Source organism: Stegostoma tigrinum, chromosome 45, assembly GCF_030684315.1.
Source record: "Stegostoma tigrinum isolate sSteTig4 chromosome 45, sSteTig4.hap1, whole genome shotgun sequence".
Classification (NCBI taxonomy): Eukaryota; Metazoa; Chordata; class Chondrichthyes; order Orectolobiformes; family Stegostomatidae; genus Stegostoma; species Stegostoma tigrinum.
In genome coordinates, this window is record NC_081398.1 from 1587412 (window position 1) to 1604472 (window position 17061).

The 17061-nt window shown below is 54.5% G+C and overlaps 1 protein-coding gene across 8 annotated transcripts in view; it reads right to left on the minus strand.

Annotated features, from left to right (window-relative positions):
- Positions 1-17061, minus strand: part of LOC125448645 (disks large homolog 4) — a 324649-nt gene that overhangs the window by 227917 nt on the left and 79671 nt on the right. The window contains exon 1 of one of the 8 annotated variants that reach the window (XM_059642668.1): positions 2754-2963. The exons of the other annotated variants lie outside the window; for them this stretch is intronic. Coding sequence (XP_059498651.1) covers positions 2754-2795 — 42 coding nt within the window. The 5' untranslated portion in view covers positions 2796-2963. Of the gene's footprint in view, positions 1-2753; positions 2964-17061 lie in introns of those variants that run through there. 8 annotated transcript variants of the gene reach the window in all.

Genomic DNA, 17061 nt, shown 5'->3' on the forward strand with positions numbered 1-17061 from the left:
GTCTGATGGCCCTGGGATTTCAGACATTCCTTCTGACCTAAGGACCTGATTTTTTAATCACTGATGCATTAAAGCAGTTCACCACATAAGGTAGACTCTCAATTAGAGATGGTTGCCAATGGTTACCTGCACAACATTAGTCATGTGACACAAACAAATAAACTTGGCAGGTTTTTAAATATTCTTAAAGGGACCATTATTGTGGCTGCCTTACATCAGGGCTGCATCCATGATGTAGGGGTCACTTTAACAGGCTTGAAAACATGTCCTACCCACCTCCTGCACAAGCAGAGGGCAGACGCAACCAACTGCCCCAGTCTGGCAGACCATCTCATCCAATCTATCATCATCAGGTCACCATATGCCAATGCTATCTTATTCAATATCACAAACCAAACAGTCGGAGGGTCAGTGCTGAGGGAGCGGGCACTGTCGGAGGGTCAGTGCTGTGGGAGCGGGCACTGTCGGAGGGTCTGTGCTGAGGGAGTGGGCACTGTCAGAGGGTCGGTGCTGAGGGAGCGGGCACTGTCAGAGAGTCAGTGCTGAGGGAGTGGGCACTGTCAGAGAGTCAGTCCTGAGGGAGCGGGCGCTGTCGGAGGGTAAGTGCTGTGGGAGCAGGCACTGTCGGAGGGTCAGTGCTGATGTAATGCTTCACTGTCGGAGGGTCAGTGCTGAGGGAGCGGGCACTGTCGGAGGGTCAGCGCTGAGGGAGCGGGCACTGTGGGAGGGTCAGTGCTGAGGGAGCGGGTGCTGTCGGAGGGTCAGTGCTGAGGGAGTGGGCACTGTCGGAGGGTAAGTGCTGTGGGAGCAGGCACTGTCGGAGGGTCAGTGCTGATGTAATGCTTCACTGTCGGAGGGTCAGTGCTGAGGGAGCGGGCACTGTCGGAGGGTCAGCGCTGAGGGAGCGGGCACTGTGGGAGGGTCAGTGCTGAGGGAGCGGGTGCTGTCGGAGGGTCAGTGCTGAGGGAGTGGGCACTGTCGGAGGGTCAGTGCTGAGGGAGTGGGCACTGTCAGAGGGTCAGTGCTGAGGGAGCGCCGCACTGTCGGAGGGTCAGTGCTGAGGGAGTGGGCACTGTCAGAGGGTCAGTGCTGAGGGAGCGCCGCACTGTCGGAGGGTCAGTGCTGAGGGAGCGGGTGCTGTCGGAGGGTCAGTGCTGAGGAAGCGGGCGCTGTCGGAGGGTCAGTGCTGAGGGAGCGGGCTCTGTCGGAGGGTCAGTGCTGAGGGAGCCGGCGCTGTCAGAGGGTCAGTGCTGAGGGAGCGGGTGCTGTTGGAGGGTCAGTGCTGAGGGAGCGGGCACTGTCGGAGAGTCAGTCTGAGGGAGTGGGCACTGTCGGAGGGTCAGTGCTGAGGGAGTGAGCACTGTCAGAGGGGCAGTGCTGAGCAAGCGCCGCACTGTCAGAGGGTCAGCGCTGAGGGATCGCCGCACTGTCAGAGGGTCAGTGCTGAGGGAGTGGGCACTGTTGGAGGGTCAGTTTTGAGGGAGTGGGCACTGTCGGAGGGTCAGTGCCGAGGGAACGCCGCACAGTCGGAGGATCAGCACTGAGGGAGCACCATACTGTCAGAGGTACTTTCCAATGATATGTGATGATGCCTGCTCTACGGTTGTGTCAAAGAATTCCAGGGCGGTTCTCCCTGGCATCCTGGGGCCAATATTTATCCCTCATCATCTAAGGTGCTAGGTGGCTTGACCGGTTGTGCCGGGATGTACAGGCTGGGTGCATTAACAGTGGAAGTGCAGTGTTACAAGATTAGGGTAGGTGTGTGGGTCTGAGTGGGATGTTCTTTGGAGGGTTGTTTGGATATGATGGGCTGAATAGCCTGCTTCAACACTGTGGGGATTCAATGATTGCGAAATTGCTATGTGTGGGAGCTTGCTGTGCACAAAATGGCTGCTGATTTTCCCACATTTACGACAGCACCTGTACTTGGGAATGTCCTTCGTCAGCAGTCAGTGCTTTGGGACACCCTGAGCTGGTGAAAGGTGCTACAGAAATGCAAAACCTTCTCTCTGCTCAGGGTCTACACGCTGCACCGTCGCCTCCTGGCACCTGGCTACAGGGTCAGCGATAAACAGTGTCCACACCCTGCATCAACAACTGGCCATTGGGAAGCCGCTCTCTCACCCCAGATATCCCAGGCGCCTCCGAGGTGACGGATGGGTGACAGGTACATCCCCTTAAATTGGCCATCAGCGCAGAAGCAGAGAGCCCTACTTTCGTCCAGGACTGTTTCTCAATCAGCCAAGCCAGAATGCATTCACTTCAGAGAGGGCTCTCAGATGGACTAGCTGTCAGAGGGAGAGGAGGCAATGAAGGTAATGCAGACTACGAACAAGTGCCAGGATTGAGAAACAATTTCATAATGAGACGTGTGCTGCACACCTTCTCCAGCCTGACAGCCCTTCAAACAGCATCAATTGCCAGTGGAAAAATGATTGAGGATGGTCAGGGCTTGACAGGGGGTAGTGCTGAATAAGATGGTCTGACAATTGCTGAATGCAGTGCAACATGCATTTTGGTTTTCACATGCATTGCACAGCACACTAATGTGCCTGCACACAGCAATGCAGAAATGTGTGCCCTGCACAAACACACGCAGTTGCACACACAGACATGTACGCCCGCGGAGGCACACACAACACAGAAACATACACACACACACACACACACACACACACACACACGGGCAGGTAAACAGCATAGAGCGAGCAAGTCATAGATAGAGAGAGAGAGAGAGAGAGAACGATACATACCACACAGGGGCAAAAGGATGTTAGCTTTGCTTTTCTCTTCATGTACAGATCACGGTCTGTTTCCCTTCGCAGTGCGATGGTAGATATATTTTATTAATTCTAAGGACAAGGAAGCGCACACAGCTCTTGCGACCTAGAACTGTTAGGTAGGCTTTAGCGGGGGAGGAAGACAGAAGCAGGGGGAGTTGGGGAGTGGGGGGTGTCGGGTGGAGGGGGGGTGGTGAAGGAAGGGGGAGAGAGAGAGAGAGAGAGAGAGAGAGAGGAGAGAATGCCACTCCACTCAGGAGATAAGCTGATGGCTACACTAGTCTCTCACGCTATCATTTCTTTATGATCCCAGCTCTGTCTCTCTCTCTCTCTCTCTCTCTCTCCCTGAGGTGGGTGATGTACATTTTACTGGCTGTGGAGGGAGGCAGCGAGCGGGAGATGATGGGGGAGCGCTGTGTGTATGAGAGTGAGAGAGAGAGAGAACAGAATATAAATTGCTGAATGTTTTACACTGCAGCTTGAGAGTGCTCCTCTCTCCCTGGCAGGAGTCAGAACGAGGTCTGTGTTTCTTTACAATGGAATCATTTTACTGATTCTCTTCCTGCAAGCCTGGAGCCCCATTCTGAGGGGAGCGTCTCCATCCCATCTAGTCCTTGCAGTTTGATTCAACATCAGCAGCTCCTCCAATAACCCCTTCCTGACCGACTGCCCCATTAACCCCTTCCTGACCAACTGCCCCATTAACCCCTTCCTGACTAGCCCCTCCATTAACCTCTTCTGACTGACTGTCCCAATAACCCCTTCCTGACCAGCTTCCCCATTAACCCCTTCCTGACCGACTGTCCCATTAACCCCTTCCTGACTGACTGCCCCATTAACCCCTTCCTGACCAGCTCCCCATTAACCCCTTGCTGACCAGCTTCCCCATTAACCCCTTCCTGACCAACTGCCCCATTAACCCCTTCCTGACCGACTGTCCCATTAACTCCTTCCTGACTGACTGCCCCATTAACCCCTTGCTGACCAGCTCCCCATTAACCCCTTTGCTGACCAGCTCCCCATTAACCCCTTGCTGACCAGCTCCCCATTAACCGCTTGCTAACCAGCTCCCCCATAACCCCTTGCTGACAGCAGACTGCAACCATGAGACATAGTGGGCAGTCTCGGTGGGGGGGCGGGGGGGGGGGGCGGTGGTTCAGGAAACTCAGTCCTTCAGCGAGCCAGCAGAAGGCAGTCAGGTAATTCCCCAGCCATTGGCAGAGAGTGAGGTGGGGGTGGGGCAGGGAGCAAGGAGGTAGTAAGTGGAGGGAGGAAGACAGGAGTGAAGTCTCCCTTTGCACCCAGCACTCAGCAACAGGCTAAGACATAGGTGAAACGGTTCTCTCTCACCACCAGCTTCGTTCTTCATTCCCGTTGGGCCACGGCAAACAGCATGGTGCAGACCAGATCACTTGACCCATTCTCGATAACATCTGGGCAGATCCAGGCTGCACCTGCGTGGGAACTTGCTCCCAAAGATGGGGCCCACGAGATACACAAGGTGACCAGCAATGCAAGGAAAGACATACTCTCGCCACATGCATTACTCACAAACCAGCACCAGCCCACCCACCGACTAGAGGGGAGGCCATGTTGGATTTGGTGCTTAGCAACGAACCTGGCCAGGTGTCAGATCTCTCGGTGGGAGACCATTTTGGTGACAGCGATCACAACTTTACTAAAGTCATGGAGAGGGATAGGAGCAGGCGGTATGGGAGAGTATCTAATTGGGGGAGGGGGAATTACAATGCTGTTAGGCAGGAACTGCGGAGCACGAACTGGGATCAGATGTTCTCAGGGAGAATGCACGGCAGAGATGTGAGGGTTGTTTAGGGAGCATTTGCTGCGAATACTGGATCGGTTTGTCCCACTGAGGCAAGGAAGTGATGGTAAGGTGAAGGGACCTTGGATGGCAAGACATGTGGAATATCTAGTCAAGAGGAAGAAGGAAGCTTCCTTAAGGTTGAGGAAGCAAGGATCAGACAAGGCTCTAGAGGTCTACAAGGTGGCCAAGAAGGAACTGAAGAATGGACTTAGGAGAGCTAGAAGGGGGTATCAAAAAACCTTGGTGGGTTGGATCAAGGAAAACCCCAAGGCATGCTACGCTTATGTGAAGAACAAGAGGATGGCCAGAGTGAGGGTAGGGCCAGTCAGGGATAGTGGAGGGAACTTGTGCATGGAGTCAGAGTAGGTAGGGGAAGTCCTTACTGAATACTTTGCTTCAGTATTCACCAGTGAGAGGGACCTTGACGTTTGTGAGGACAGCATGAAACAGGCAGATATACTCAAACAGGTTGATGTTAGGAAGGAGGATGTGCTACAAATTTTGAAAAACATGAGGAAAGATAAGTCCCCGGGGCCAGACGGGATATACCCAAGGGTTTCTACGGGAAGCAAGGGAACAGACTGATGCCCCTTTGGCGATGATCTCTGCATCCTCACTGTCCACTGGAGTACTACCAGATAATTGGAGGGTGGCAAATGTCATTCCCTTGTTAAAGAAATGGAATAGGGATAATCCTAGAAATTACAGACTGGTCAGTCTTACTTCTGTTGTGGGCAAATTATTGGAGAGGATTCTGAGAGATAGTATTTATGATTATTTGGAAAAGCACAGTTTGATTAGAAATAGTCAGCATAGCTTTGAGGGGGACAGGTCATGCCTCACAAGCCTTATTGAATTCTTTGAGATGTGACAAAGCACATTGATGAAGGCAGAGCGGTGAATATGGTGTATATCGGTTTCAGCAAGGCATTTGATAAGGCTCCACATGGTAGGCTCATTCAGAAAGTAAGGAGGCATGGGATTCAGGGAAAATTGGCTGTCTGGATACAGAACTGGCTGACCAATAGAAGATAGAGGGTGGTAGTTGATGGAAAGTATTCAGCCTGGAGCTCAGTGACCAGTGGTGTTCCGCAGGGATCTGTTCTGGGACCTCTGCTCTTTGTGATCTTTATAAATGATTTGGATGAAGAAGTAGAAGGGTGGGTTAGTAAGTTTGTTGATGACATGAAGGTTGGTGAAGTTGTGGACAGCGTGGACGGCTGTTGTAGGTTGCAATGGGACATTGACAGGATACACAGTTGGGCAAAGAAGTGGCAGATGGAATTCAACCCAGAAAAGTGTGAAGTGATTCACCTTGGAAGGTCAAATTTGAATGCAGAATACAGGATTAATGCCAGGGTTCTTGGCAGTGCGGAGGAACAGAGGGATCTTGGGGTCCATGTCCATAGATCCCTCAAAGTTGCTATCCTGTTGATAGGGTTGTAAAGAAGGCAGATGGTGTGTTGGCTTTCATTGACAGGGGAGTAGAGTTTAAGAACAGTGAGGTTATGCTGTAGCTCTATAAAACCCTGGTTAGGTCTCACTTGGAAATATTGTGTTCAATTCCAGTTGCCTCATTATAGGAAGGACGTGAAAGCTTTAGAGAGGGTGCAGGATGCTGCTTGGACCAGAGGGCAGGTCTTATGAGGAAAGGTTGAGGGAGTGAGGGCTTTTCTCATTGGAGCGAAGAAGGATGAGAGGTGACTTGATAGAGGCATACAAGATGATGAGAGGCATTAATAGAGTGGATAGTCAGAGACTTCTTCCCAGAGCGGAAATGACTGTTACGAGGGGGAATAATTTTAAGGTGAATGGAGGAAGGTATAGGGGAGATGTCAGAGGTAGGTTCTTCACACAGAGAGTGGTGGGCTTGTGGAATGCACGGCCGGCAGTGGGAGTGGAGTCACATACCTTAGACACTGATAAGCGACTCTTGGATAGGCACATGGAGGATAGTAAAATGTAGGGTATGCAGGGTAGTTTGATCTTTGTAGAGTAATAGGTCAGCACAACATCGTGGGCCGAAGGGCCTGCACTGTGCTGTACTGTCTGATGTTCTGTGTTCTAAACCTTGTATCCAATGTTGCTGAGGCCAACAACATGACATGCAGTTGATGCCAGTGGGTGGCATTAGCTGGGGGGAGCATCATGTCTTACCAACCGGGGCACGAGAGAACTGACTGGAAGCTGGTGAACTGGTTACATTATTGAGTTGCACAGATTGAGGACAACCCCAGGTCCGGACACCAGTCAGTGCGAACGCAGTGAGCATGGGCCTCAGTGAGTTATCGTCTGACATGGCCGTCCACATGCTCCAACAGAAGAACCTCAAATCCTACTCGAGACAAAAACAATGCCTGTTCCAGTAATGAGTACCAAGGCATCTCGCAAAGGATCACATCAATCCCAACTTACACAACTAGGCTTTCAAGGAGACCAGATACTTAGCTTAAAAGCACATCTTTCAGGACACAGACAGCGAGGTCCAGAGTTCGGGGCCCAGGCAGCTGAAGGAACGGCCCCCAACTGGGGAACGATGGGAATCAGGGATTACTCAAGAAGCTGGAATTGGAGGAGGTAATGCAGATAGGGAGGGGTGTAGGGACCGGAGGGGGTGACAGAGATAGGGAGGGGGTGGAGTGGATGGAGGGGGTGACAGAGATGGGGGGCAGTGTAGGGGCTGGGGGACGTGACAGAGACAGGGAGGGGGTGTAGGGTCTGGAGGGGCTGACAGAGATAGGGAGGGGGTGTAGGGGGACTGAGGGGGTTACAGAGATAGGGAGGGGGTGTCGGGGCTGGAGGGGGTGACAAAGATAGGGAGGGGGTGTCGGGGCTGGAGGGGGTGACAAAGATAGGGAGGGGGTGTAGGGGGACGGAGAGGGTACAGAGATAGGGAGGGGGTGTAGGGGGACGGAGAGGGTACAGAGATAGAGAGAGGGTGTAGGGGTTGGAGGAGGTGGCAGAGATAAGGTGGGGGTGTAGGGGCTGGAGGGGGTTACAGAAATAGGGACAGGGTGTAGGGGCTGGAGGAGGTGACAGAGAAAGGGAGGGGGTGTAGGGGTGTGGACGAGGTGACAGAGATAGGGAGGAGGTGTAGGGGCTGGAGCGGGTGACAGAGATAGGGAGGAGGTGTAGGGGCTGGAGGAGGTGACAGGGATAGGGAGAGGGTGTCGGGGCTGGAGGAGGTGACAGAGATAGGGAGGGGGTGTAAGGGTTGGAGCGGGTGACAGAGATAGGGAGGAGGTGTAGGGGCTGGAGGACGTGACAGAGACAGGGAGGGGGTGTAGGGGCTGGAGGGAGTGACAAAGATAGGGAAGGGGTGTAGGAGCTGGAAGGGAGTGACAGAAACAGGGAGGTGGTGTAGGGGGCTGGAGGGGGTGACTGAGATAGGGAGGGGATGTAGGGTCTGGAGGGGCTGATAGAGATAGGGAGGGGGTGTAGGGGGACGGAGGGGGTGACAGAGATAGGGAGGGGGTGTCGGGGCTGGAGGGGGTGACACAGATAGGGAGGGGGTGTAGGGGGACGGAGAGGGTACAGAGATAGGGAGGGGGTGTAGGGGTGTGGAGGAGGTGACAGAGATAGGGAGGAGGTGTAGGGGCTGGAGGAGGTGATAGAGATAGGGAGGGGCTGGAGGGGTTGACAGAGATGGGGAGAGGGTGTGGAGGGTGTGTAGGGGCTGGAGCGGGTGACAGAGATAGTGAGGGGGTGTAGGGGCTGGAGGACGTGACAGAGATAGGGAAGGGGTGTAGGTGCTGGAGGGAGTGACAGAGATAGGGAAGGGGTGTAGGGGCTGGAGGGAGTGACAGAAACAGTGAGGGGGTGGCAGAGATAGGGAGGGGATGAAGGGGTGGGAGGAGTTTACAGAGATAGGGAGGGAGTGTAGGGGTTGAAGGCGGTCACAGAAATAGTGAGGGGTTATAGAGTCTGGAAGGTTTTACAGAGATAGGGAGGGGATGTTGGGCGGGAGGGGGTGACAGACAAAGGGAGGGGGTGTAGGGTCTGGAGGGGCTGTCAGAGATAGCAAGGGGGTGTAGGGGGATGGAGGGGGTGACAGAGATAGGGAGAGGGTGTAGGGGGACTGAGGGGGTTCAGAGATAGGGAGGGGGTGTCATGGCTGGAGGGGATGACAGAGATAGGGAGGGGGTGTAGGGGATGGAGGCGGTGACAGAGATAGGGAGGGGGTGTAGGGGATGGAGGGGGTGACAGAGATAGGGAGGGGGTGTAGGGGGCTGGAGGGGGTGACAGAGATAGGGAGGGGGTGTAGCGGCTGGAGGGGGTGACAGAGATAGGGAGGGGGTGTAGGGGCTGGAGGGGTTGACAGAGATCGGGAGGGGTGTAGAGGGATGGAGGGGGTGACAGAGATAGGGAGGGGGTGTAGGGGGATGGAGGGGGGTACAGAGATAGGGAGGGGATGTTGGGTCTGGAAGAGGTGACAGAGCTAGGGAGGGGGTGTAGGGGTTGGAGGAGGTGACAGAGATAGGGAGAGGTTGTAGGGGCTGGAGGAGGTGACAGAGATCAGGAGGGTGTTTAGGGGTTGGAGAGGGTGACAGAGATAGGGAGGGGGTGTAGGGGCTGGAGGGGATGACAGAGATAGGGAGGGGGTGTAGGGGCTGGAGGGGGTGACAGAGATAGGGAGGGGGTGTAGGGGCTGGAGGAGGTGACAGAGATAGGGAGGGGGTGACAGAGATAGGGAAGGGGTGTAGGGGGACGGAGGGGGTGACAGAGATAGGGAGGGGGTGTAGGGGCTGGAGGGGGTGACAGAGATAGGGAGGGGGTGTAGGGGCTGGAGGAGGGGATGACAGAAATAGGGAGGGGCAGTGAGTCGAACCTGTTGCCATCGTGAGCCCACTCCCAGGTTAGTGCTTTTGCTGCAGTTTCCTTCTCACACAGGACATTGTAGATCACAATAACTTGCTACGTTAAAATATTCTCACCTCCGCCTCCAAGTGACTCACTACTCAACTCCAATTCGTCCCTCCCTACTGCCTCACACCTCCTGGAAACAGTTCCACTCCATCCAGATCACACAAAATATTGGAACATATCTACAGCCTCCCTGAACCATCCTCAATCTCTCTGTCCTGGAACTCTCTGAGGAAAGCCGTCCCAGCTTCTCTCCAACAAACAAACTGGAGATTCACTCGAGCCAAAGTGACAAAATTTCCCCATGAACTTCAGAGTGATGTTTTTCAAATACATATTAATCACAAGACAAAATACAATTCAATTCCACCACTAATGTTCACAATATTCGAACATTTCAAAAGAGATACCGCAGGCAATAAAGGCCATTTGGAAGGGTAGGCATGTTGTGGAGCAGCAAATGTGGGAACCAACGCGCACAGCAAGAGAGTAATAATGACTGTCCAATGTCATTTTTGTGACGGTGGACGAGAGACAGATATTGGACACAGTGTAATGGAGAAAACAAGCATGCTCAGCCTCAATTAGAATTTCACTGGCTGGAGAGAACATACATGTTCTATTATTGAAAGGCGGGACATCGAACACTGACCCTCCGTCAGTGTCCCCTCCCTCAGCACTGACTCTCCATCAGTGCCCACTCCCTCAGCACTGACCCTCCAACAGTGCCCACTCACTCAGCACTGACCCTCCGTCAGTGTCCCTCCCTCAGCACTGACCCTCCAACAGTGTCCCCTCCCTCAGCACTGACTCTCCGACAGTGTCCCCTCCCTCAGCACTGACCCTCTGACAGTGTCCCCTCCCTCAGCACTGACCCTCCGACAGTGTCCCCTCCCTCAGGACTGACCCTCCGACAGTATCCCCTCCCTCAGCACTGACCCTCCGACAGTGTCCCCTCACTCCGACAGCGTCCCTTCTCTCAGCACTGACCCTCCGACAGTGCCCACTCCCTCAGCGCTGACCCTCCGACAGTGCAGCGCTTCCTCAGGACTGGCCCTCCGACAGTGCCCACTCCCTCAGCACTGACCCTCCGACAGTGCCCACTCCCTCAGCACTGACCCTCAGACAGTGCCTGCTCCCTCAGCGCTGACCCTCCGACAGTGCGGCGCTTCCTCAGCGCTGACCATCCGACAGTGCGGCACTCCCTCAGCACTGACCCTCCGACACTCTGCCAGTTGGTACATCATTTTGGGACACGATCCCTGAACTCAGTGAGTGCAGTCGCCACTGAGAAGGGGCAGGCATTCACGTGAGGCAGATTAACCCTCTTGAAAATACACAACCAATTTATATAAAGCAGTCAGAGCATCTGCCTGATCTGCAGTGTAACTCTGGGCCGTTCTGCAGCAGTTCTGCACCTCATCACTGGAGGGGGCCTGCCTTGCTGCGTTCTGAGACAGAACAGTGACAATGAAAATGAGAAGCTCGGGAACATACCAACACACCATGGACTGTATACCAGCTGCAGTCATGTGTTCCTCTGTCACATCAGCCTGTTGGCTAAATATTGCTAAATAGCTGCTCACCAGAATGCAAATAAACAGCAAAATAATGCCATGGAATAAGCAGAAAATAAAAATAGAAACTATTGCAATAAGACTGCCCAGGAAACAGAGTGTTTCAAATCCACAAAACTCAATTTTGTCAACAGCATGCGCGAACGGGTGTAAACCTGAAAAAACCTGAGGTGGAGAGAGATAATGGGAACTGCAGATGCTGGAGATTCCAAGATAATAAAATGTGAGGCTGGATGAACACAGCAGGCCAAGCAGCATCTCAGGAGCACAAAAGCTGACGTTTCGGGCCTAGACCCTTCATCAGAGAGGGGGATGGGGGGAGGGAACTGGAATAAATAGGGAGAGAGGGGGAGGTGGACCGAAGATGGAGAGTAAAGAAGATAGGTGGAGAGGAGAGTATAGGTGGGGAGGTAGGGAGGGGATAGGTCAGTCCAGGGAAGACGGACAGGTCAAGGAGGTGGGATGAGGTTAGTAGGTAGCTGGGGGTGCGGCTTGGGGTGGGAGGAAGGGATGGGTGAGAGGAAGAACCGGTTAGGGAGGCAGAGACAGGTTGGACTGGTTTTGGGATGCAGTGGGTGGGGGGGGAAGAGCTGGGCTGGTTATGTGGTGCAGTGGGGGGAGGGGACGAACTGGGCTGGTTTAGGGATGCAGTAGGGGAAGGGGAGATTTTGAAACTGGTGAAGTCCACATTGATACCATATGGCTGCAGGGTTCCCAGGCGGAATATGAGTTGCTGTTCCTGCAACCTTCGGGTGGCATCATTGTGGCAGTGCAGGAGGCCCATGATGGACATGTCATCAAGAGAATGGGAGGGGGAGTGGAAATGGTTTGCGACTGGGAGGTGCAGTTGTTTGTTGCGAACTGAGCGGAGGTGTTCTGCAAAGCGGTCCCCAAGCCTCCGCTTGGTTTCCCCAATGTAGAGAAAGCCGCACCGGGTACAGTGGATGCAGTATACCACATTGGCAGATGTGCAGGTGAACCTCTGCTTAATGTGGAATGTCATCTTGGGGCCTGGGATGGGGGTGAGGGAGGAGGTGTGGGGACAAGTGTAGCATTTCCTGCGGTTGCAGGGGAAGGTGCCGGGTGTGGTGGGGTTGGAGGGCAGTGTGGAGCGAACAAGGGAGTCGCGGAGAGAGTGGTCTCTCCGGAAAGCAGACAGGGGTGGGGATGGAAAAATGTCTTGGGTGGTGGGGTCGGATTGTAACCCATCCCTTCCTCCCACCCCAAGCCGCACCCCCAGCTACCTACTAACCTCATCCCACCTCCTTGACCTGTCCGTCTTCCCTGGACTGACCTATCCCCTCCCTACCTCCCCACCCACACCTTCTCCACCTATCTTCTTTACTCTCCATCTTCGGTCCACCTCCCCCTCTCTCCCTATTTATTCCAGTTCCCTCCCCCCATCCCCCTCTCTGATGAAGGGTCTAGGCCCGAAACGTCAGCTTTTGTGCTCCTGAGATGCTGCTTGGCCTGCTGTGTTCATCCAGCCTCACATTTTAAAACCTGAGGTGGGCTGGGTCAGGGCTGCGCTGAAACTGTCTCGGGTCCTAACAGTGTGGGCTAAGGTTTGAAATCTGAGAGACCCTTAACACTGGCCTAATGGACAACCTGAGCACCTCTCAGTTAGGCCGCAATCAGGCTCATTCATCAACGAGGTTGCATTTGGGGTCTTGGTGGTTTCTTTGAGTCTCCACCAACACCTCGTGGGAAACTTCCCTCAAACTTCGTTCCTACAACGTGGGCTCCTCCAGCTGCAGTACCACTTACTGCCCACCTCTCACTGCGCGAGAGAAGATGACAATGAGCTGTCTCCTTCAAATAATGCGGTTCACAGAGTAGGGATTCAATCAATGCTGTTATGGAGCATTATCAATGCCCACCAATGTCTCTTCGTGTTCATAAATACATGGGGAATATCACCTGGAAGAGCCCTCTCAGACCGGGGTGTTCAGGGGCCCAGTGTGGACTGGAGTGGATGAAAGCCTAGATTGATCTTGGGGTGATAGTGGAGTATCTATCCTATTCCTCACAGACACACATGGTTATTCTGGGTGTGCTCTCAACTCACCAGGTCCCCCGAGAGAGCACTTTGCAAACTCACAACCTCTATCAAGGCCGAGGCCCATCGATGGGTGGGAACACTGCTGGCTACAAGTTCCCCTCCAAGCCACTCACCATCCTGACTCGGAAATATATCGCCGTTCCTTCACTGTTGCTCAGACAGAATCCTGGGACTCCCACGAACTGGCAGCGCCACAGGAGTATCTACATCAAAAAGGCTGCAGTGATCCAAGAGGGCAGCTCCCCCTCACCTTCGGAAATGTGGGGCTGACAGTTCGCTCACCCATGATACTCACATCCCACAAGCAAATAGGAAATTCCACATTCCTGCCCTCCCCCAAAATCCAGGGAATTCTTTGTCACTGAAGAATCTGTTTATCTCTGCCTCCACCACCTTTCTGTGAATGTCAGTTTTAATCGAGAGACTGACAACTTTAAAACAGTCTTACCTACTTGCTGTCTGTCCCATAAAGGGTGACACATATGCTTGGCTGACAGCTTTACGAGTGCGCAGCGGGGTCAGTGAGTTGGTTGGTCTGGGAGCATTTCATCACAGTTCAGTCTGATATCACAGAGCTGAAATGTGACAGTGCTGCCACTGGGCATAGACTTTAACAGCAGTGCGACACCTACACAGACCAGGGACTCCATCATGGGAAACAGTGACAGAAAAATGTGGCAAAACCACAGCCAGGAACTAATTGAAAATTAAAAGTCGAATACAATGGAATATCGTTTGACATGTTAAATAAACTTCACGTTCACATTCAAGCTCAGAAATCTTGACTAGATTCCAACAGTTGGGAGCCAAATGGATCAGAGCATGGGACATGACTCAACCCCAAGGATCTAGTTTTGGATTCAGAAGCTACTTTCCAGGAGGCAGATTCACATCTCATGAGTAATGTGCTATTTCACATTCACTGCGACCCTGACATTTATATCTTTTAAACACTCTCCAGTTGTACCAACTTCTGTTGTTCAGTTCAGCGATGAACAAAAGCCACCAACATGTCATTTCTGATTCAGTGAATCGACCACATGTCGCACACTAACTTCTAAAATCCGCCAATCTCTGCAGCCTGTGCTCGAGCTAACAGGAGGATCCCACTGATCCATCATTCCAGAGCTCACTGGCCTCTACACACTCATAGTCAGGCAATACCTCTTGTTCCTTTTCAAACTCCTCCACAATCACACACTCTGTAATCCCACAGTCACCCCCTCCAGCCCCTACACCCCCTCCATATCTCTGTCACCCCCTCCAGCCCCTACACCCCTCTCCCTATCTCTGTCACACGCTCCAGCCCCTACACCCCCTCCCTATCTCTGTCGCCCCCTCCAGCCCCTACACCCCTCTCCCTATCTCTATCATCCCCTCCAGCCCCTACACCCCCTCCATATCTCTGTCACCCGCTCCAGCCCGTACACCCCCTCCCTATCTCTGTCAGCCTCTCCAGACCCTACACCCCTCTCCCTATCACTGTAACCCCCACCAGCCCCTATACCCCCTCCCTATCTCTGTCAGCCTCTCCAGCCCCTACACCCCCTCCCTATCTCTGTCAGCCTCTCCAGCCCCTACACCCCCTCCCGATCTCTGTCACCCCCTCCAGCCCCTACACCCCCTCCCCATCTCTGTCACCCCCTCCAGCTGCTACACCCTCTCCCTATCTCTGTCACCCCCTCCAGCCCCTACACCCTCTCCCTAACTGTCACCCCCTCCAGCCCCTACACCCCCTCCCTATCTCTGTCACCCCCTCCAGCCCCACACCCCCTCCCTATCTCTGTCAGCCCCTCCAGCCCCTACACCCTCTCTCTATCTCTGTCACCCCCTCCAGCCCCTACACCCCCTCTCGATCTCTGTCACCCCCTCCAGCCCCTACACCCCCGCGCTATCTCTGTCACTCCCTCCAGCCCCTACACCCCCTCCCCATCTCTGTCACCCCCTCCAGCCGCTACACCCTCTCCCTATCTCTGTCACTCCCTCCAGCCCCTACACCCTCTCCCTAACTGTCACCCCCTCCAGCCCCTACACCCCCTCCCTATCTCTGTCAGCCCCTCCAGCCCCTACACCCTCTCTCTATCTCTGTCACCCCCTCCAGCCCCTACACCCCCTCTCCATCTCTGTCACCCCCTCCAGCCCCTACACGCCCTCCCCATCTCTGTCACCCCCTCCAGCCCCTACACCCCCTCCCCATCTCTGTCACCCCCTCCAGCCCCTACACCCCCTCCCCATCTCTGTCACCCCCTCCAGCCCCTACACCCCCTCCCCATCTCTGTCACCCCCACCTATTTCAGCCTCTTGACCATCCCATGATTTCTACTGCTCCACCATTGGGGGGCCACGCCTGGACACCTCTCCCTAAACCTCTCTCGCCAACTCTCTGTAACCGTGGCCTCTGACCCAGTTTATGAGGAGTTCTAAGAGATCCTTGTTCGGCATGGTGTCTAATTTTGTTTGATCGTCCTCAAAAGCACTGTGTGATCATTTGCAACCCTACAAGTGCTATGTACAGATTTAGTTTATGTACGTATGCGAGTTGCTGTTGAGTCAACTAGGCAGGTGTAGATTTGCACACATACAATGTTCTGCAAATTTCTCCAGTTAAAAGAAGTTTTCCAGAGTCTCACTGGAGGAAGGGGCAACGCGTCCAGTCGGTATCTGGGGATGGGGCTGGGAAACAAGCAGCTCCATTACACAGAAGGCCACCGCCAAACGTGCTAAATTGTGAGGTGGAACATGTTTGTTTCCCACATCAGAGCAGGTATCTAGGCAACCACATCTACTGCTGGGCTAGCAATCGTCAATAGCAAAGGGATCATTACACTTACAGCGATAACCTGCAGGCAGCAGGAGGGACTGGGCTGAATGGACATGAGGGGCAGCACTCATACCTGGATCTGAAGCTCAAATGAAACACCACAGTGATGGCCAGAAAATCCTCAAAACCTCAGTGTAACAGACGGAGTGCTGCGCTGTCCGAGGGTCAGCACTGAGGGAGTGGGCACTGTCAGAGGGTCAGCGCTGAGGGAGTGGGCACTGTCAGAGGGTCAGTGCTGAGGGAGTGGGCACTGTCAGAGGGTCAGCGCTGAGGGAGTGGGCACTGTCAGAGGGTCAGCGCTGAGGGAGTGGGCACTGTCAGAGGGTCAGTGCTGAGGGAGTGGGCACTGTCAGAGGGTCAGCGCTGAGGGAGTGCCGCACTGTCGGAGGGTCAGTGCTGAGGCAGTGGGCACTGTCGGAGGGTCAGTGCTGAGGAAGCGGGCACTGTCGGAGGGTCAGCGCTGAGGGAGTGGGCACTGTCGGAGGGTCAGCGTGAGGGAGTGGGCACTGTTGGAGGGTCAGCGCTGAGGGAGTGGGTACTGTCAGAGGGTCAGTGCTGATGGAGTGGGCACTGTCGGAGAGTCAGCGCTGAGGGAGTGGGCACTGGCAGAGGGTCAGTGCTGAGGGAGTGGGCACTGTTGGAGGGTCAGTGCTGAGGGAGTGGGCACTGTCGGAGGGTCAGTGCTGAGGGAGTGGGCACTGTCGGAGGGTCAGTGCTGAGGGAGCGGGCACTGTCGGAGAGTCAGCGCTGAGAGAGTGGGCACTGTCAGAGGGTCAGCGCTGAGGGAGTGGGCACTGTTGGAGGGTCAGTGCTGAGGGAGTGGGCACTGTCGGAGGGTCAGTGCTGAGGGAGTGGGCACTGTCGGAGGGTCAGCGCTGAGGGAGTGGGCACTGTCGGAGGGTCAGCGCGAGGGAGTGGGCACTGTCAGTGGGTCAGCACTGAGGGAGTGGGCACTGTCGGAGGGTCAGCGTGAGGGAGTGGGCACTGTTGGAGGGTCAGCGCTGAGGGAGTGGGCACTGTCAGAGGGTCAGTGCTGAGGGAGTGGGCACTGTCGGAGAGTCAGCACTGAGAGAGTGGGCACTGTCAGAGGGTCAGTGCTGAGGGAGCGGACACTGTTGGAGGGTCAGTGCTGA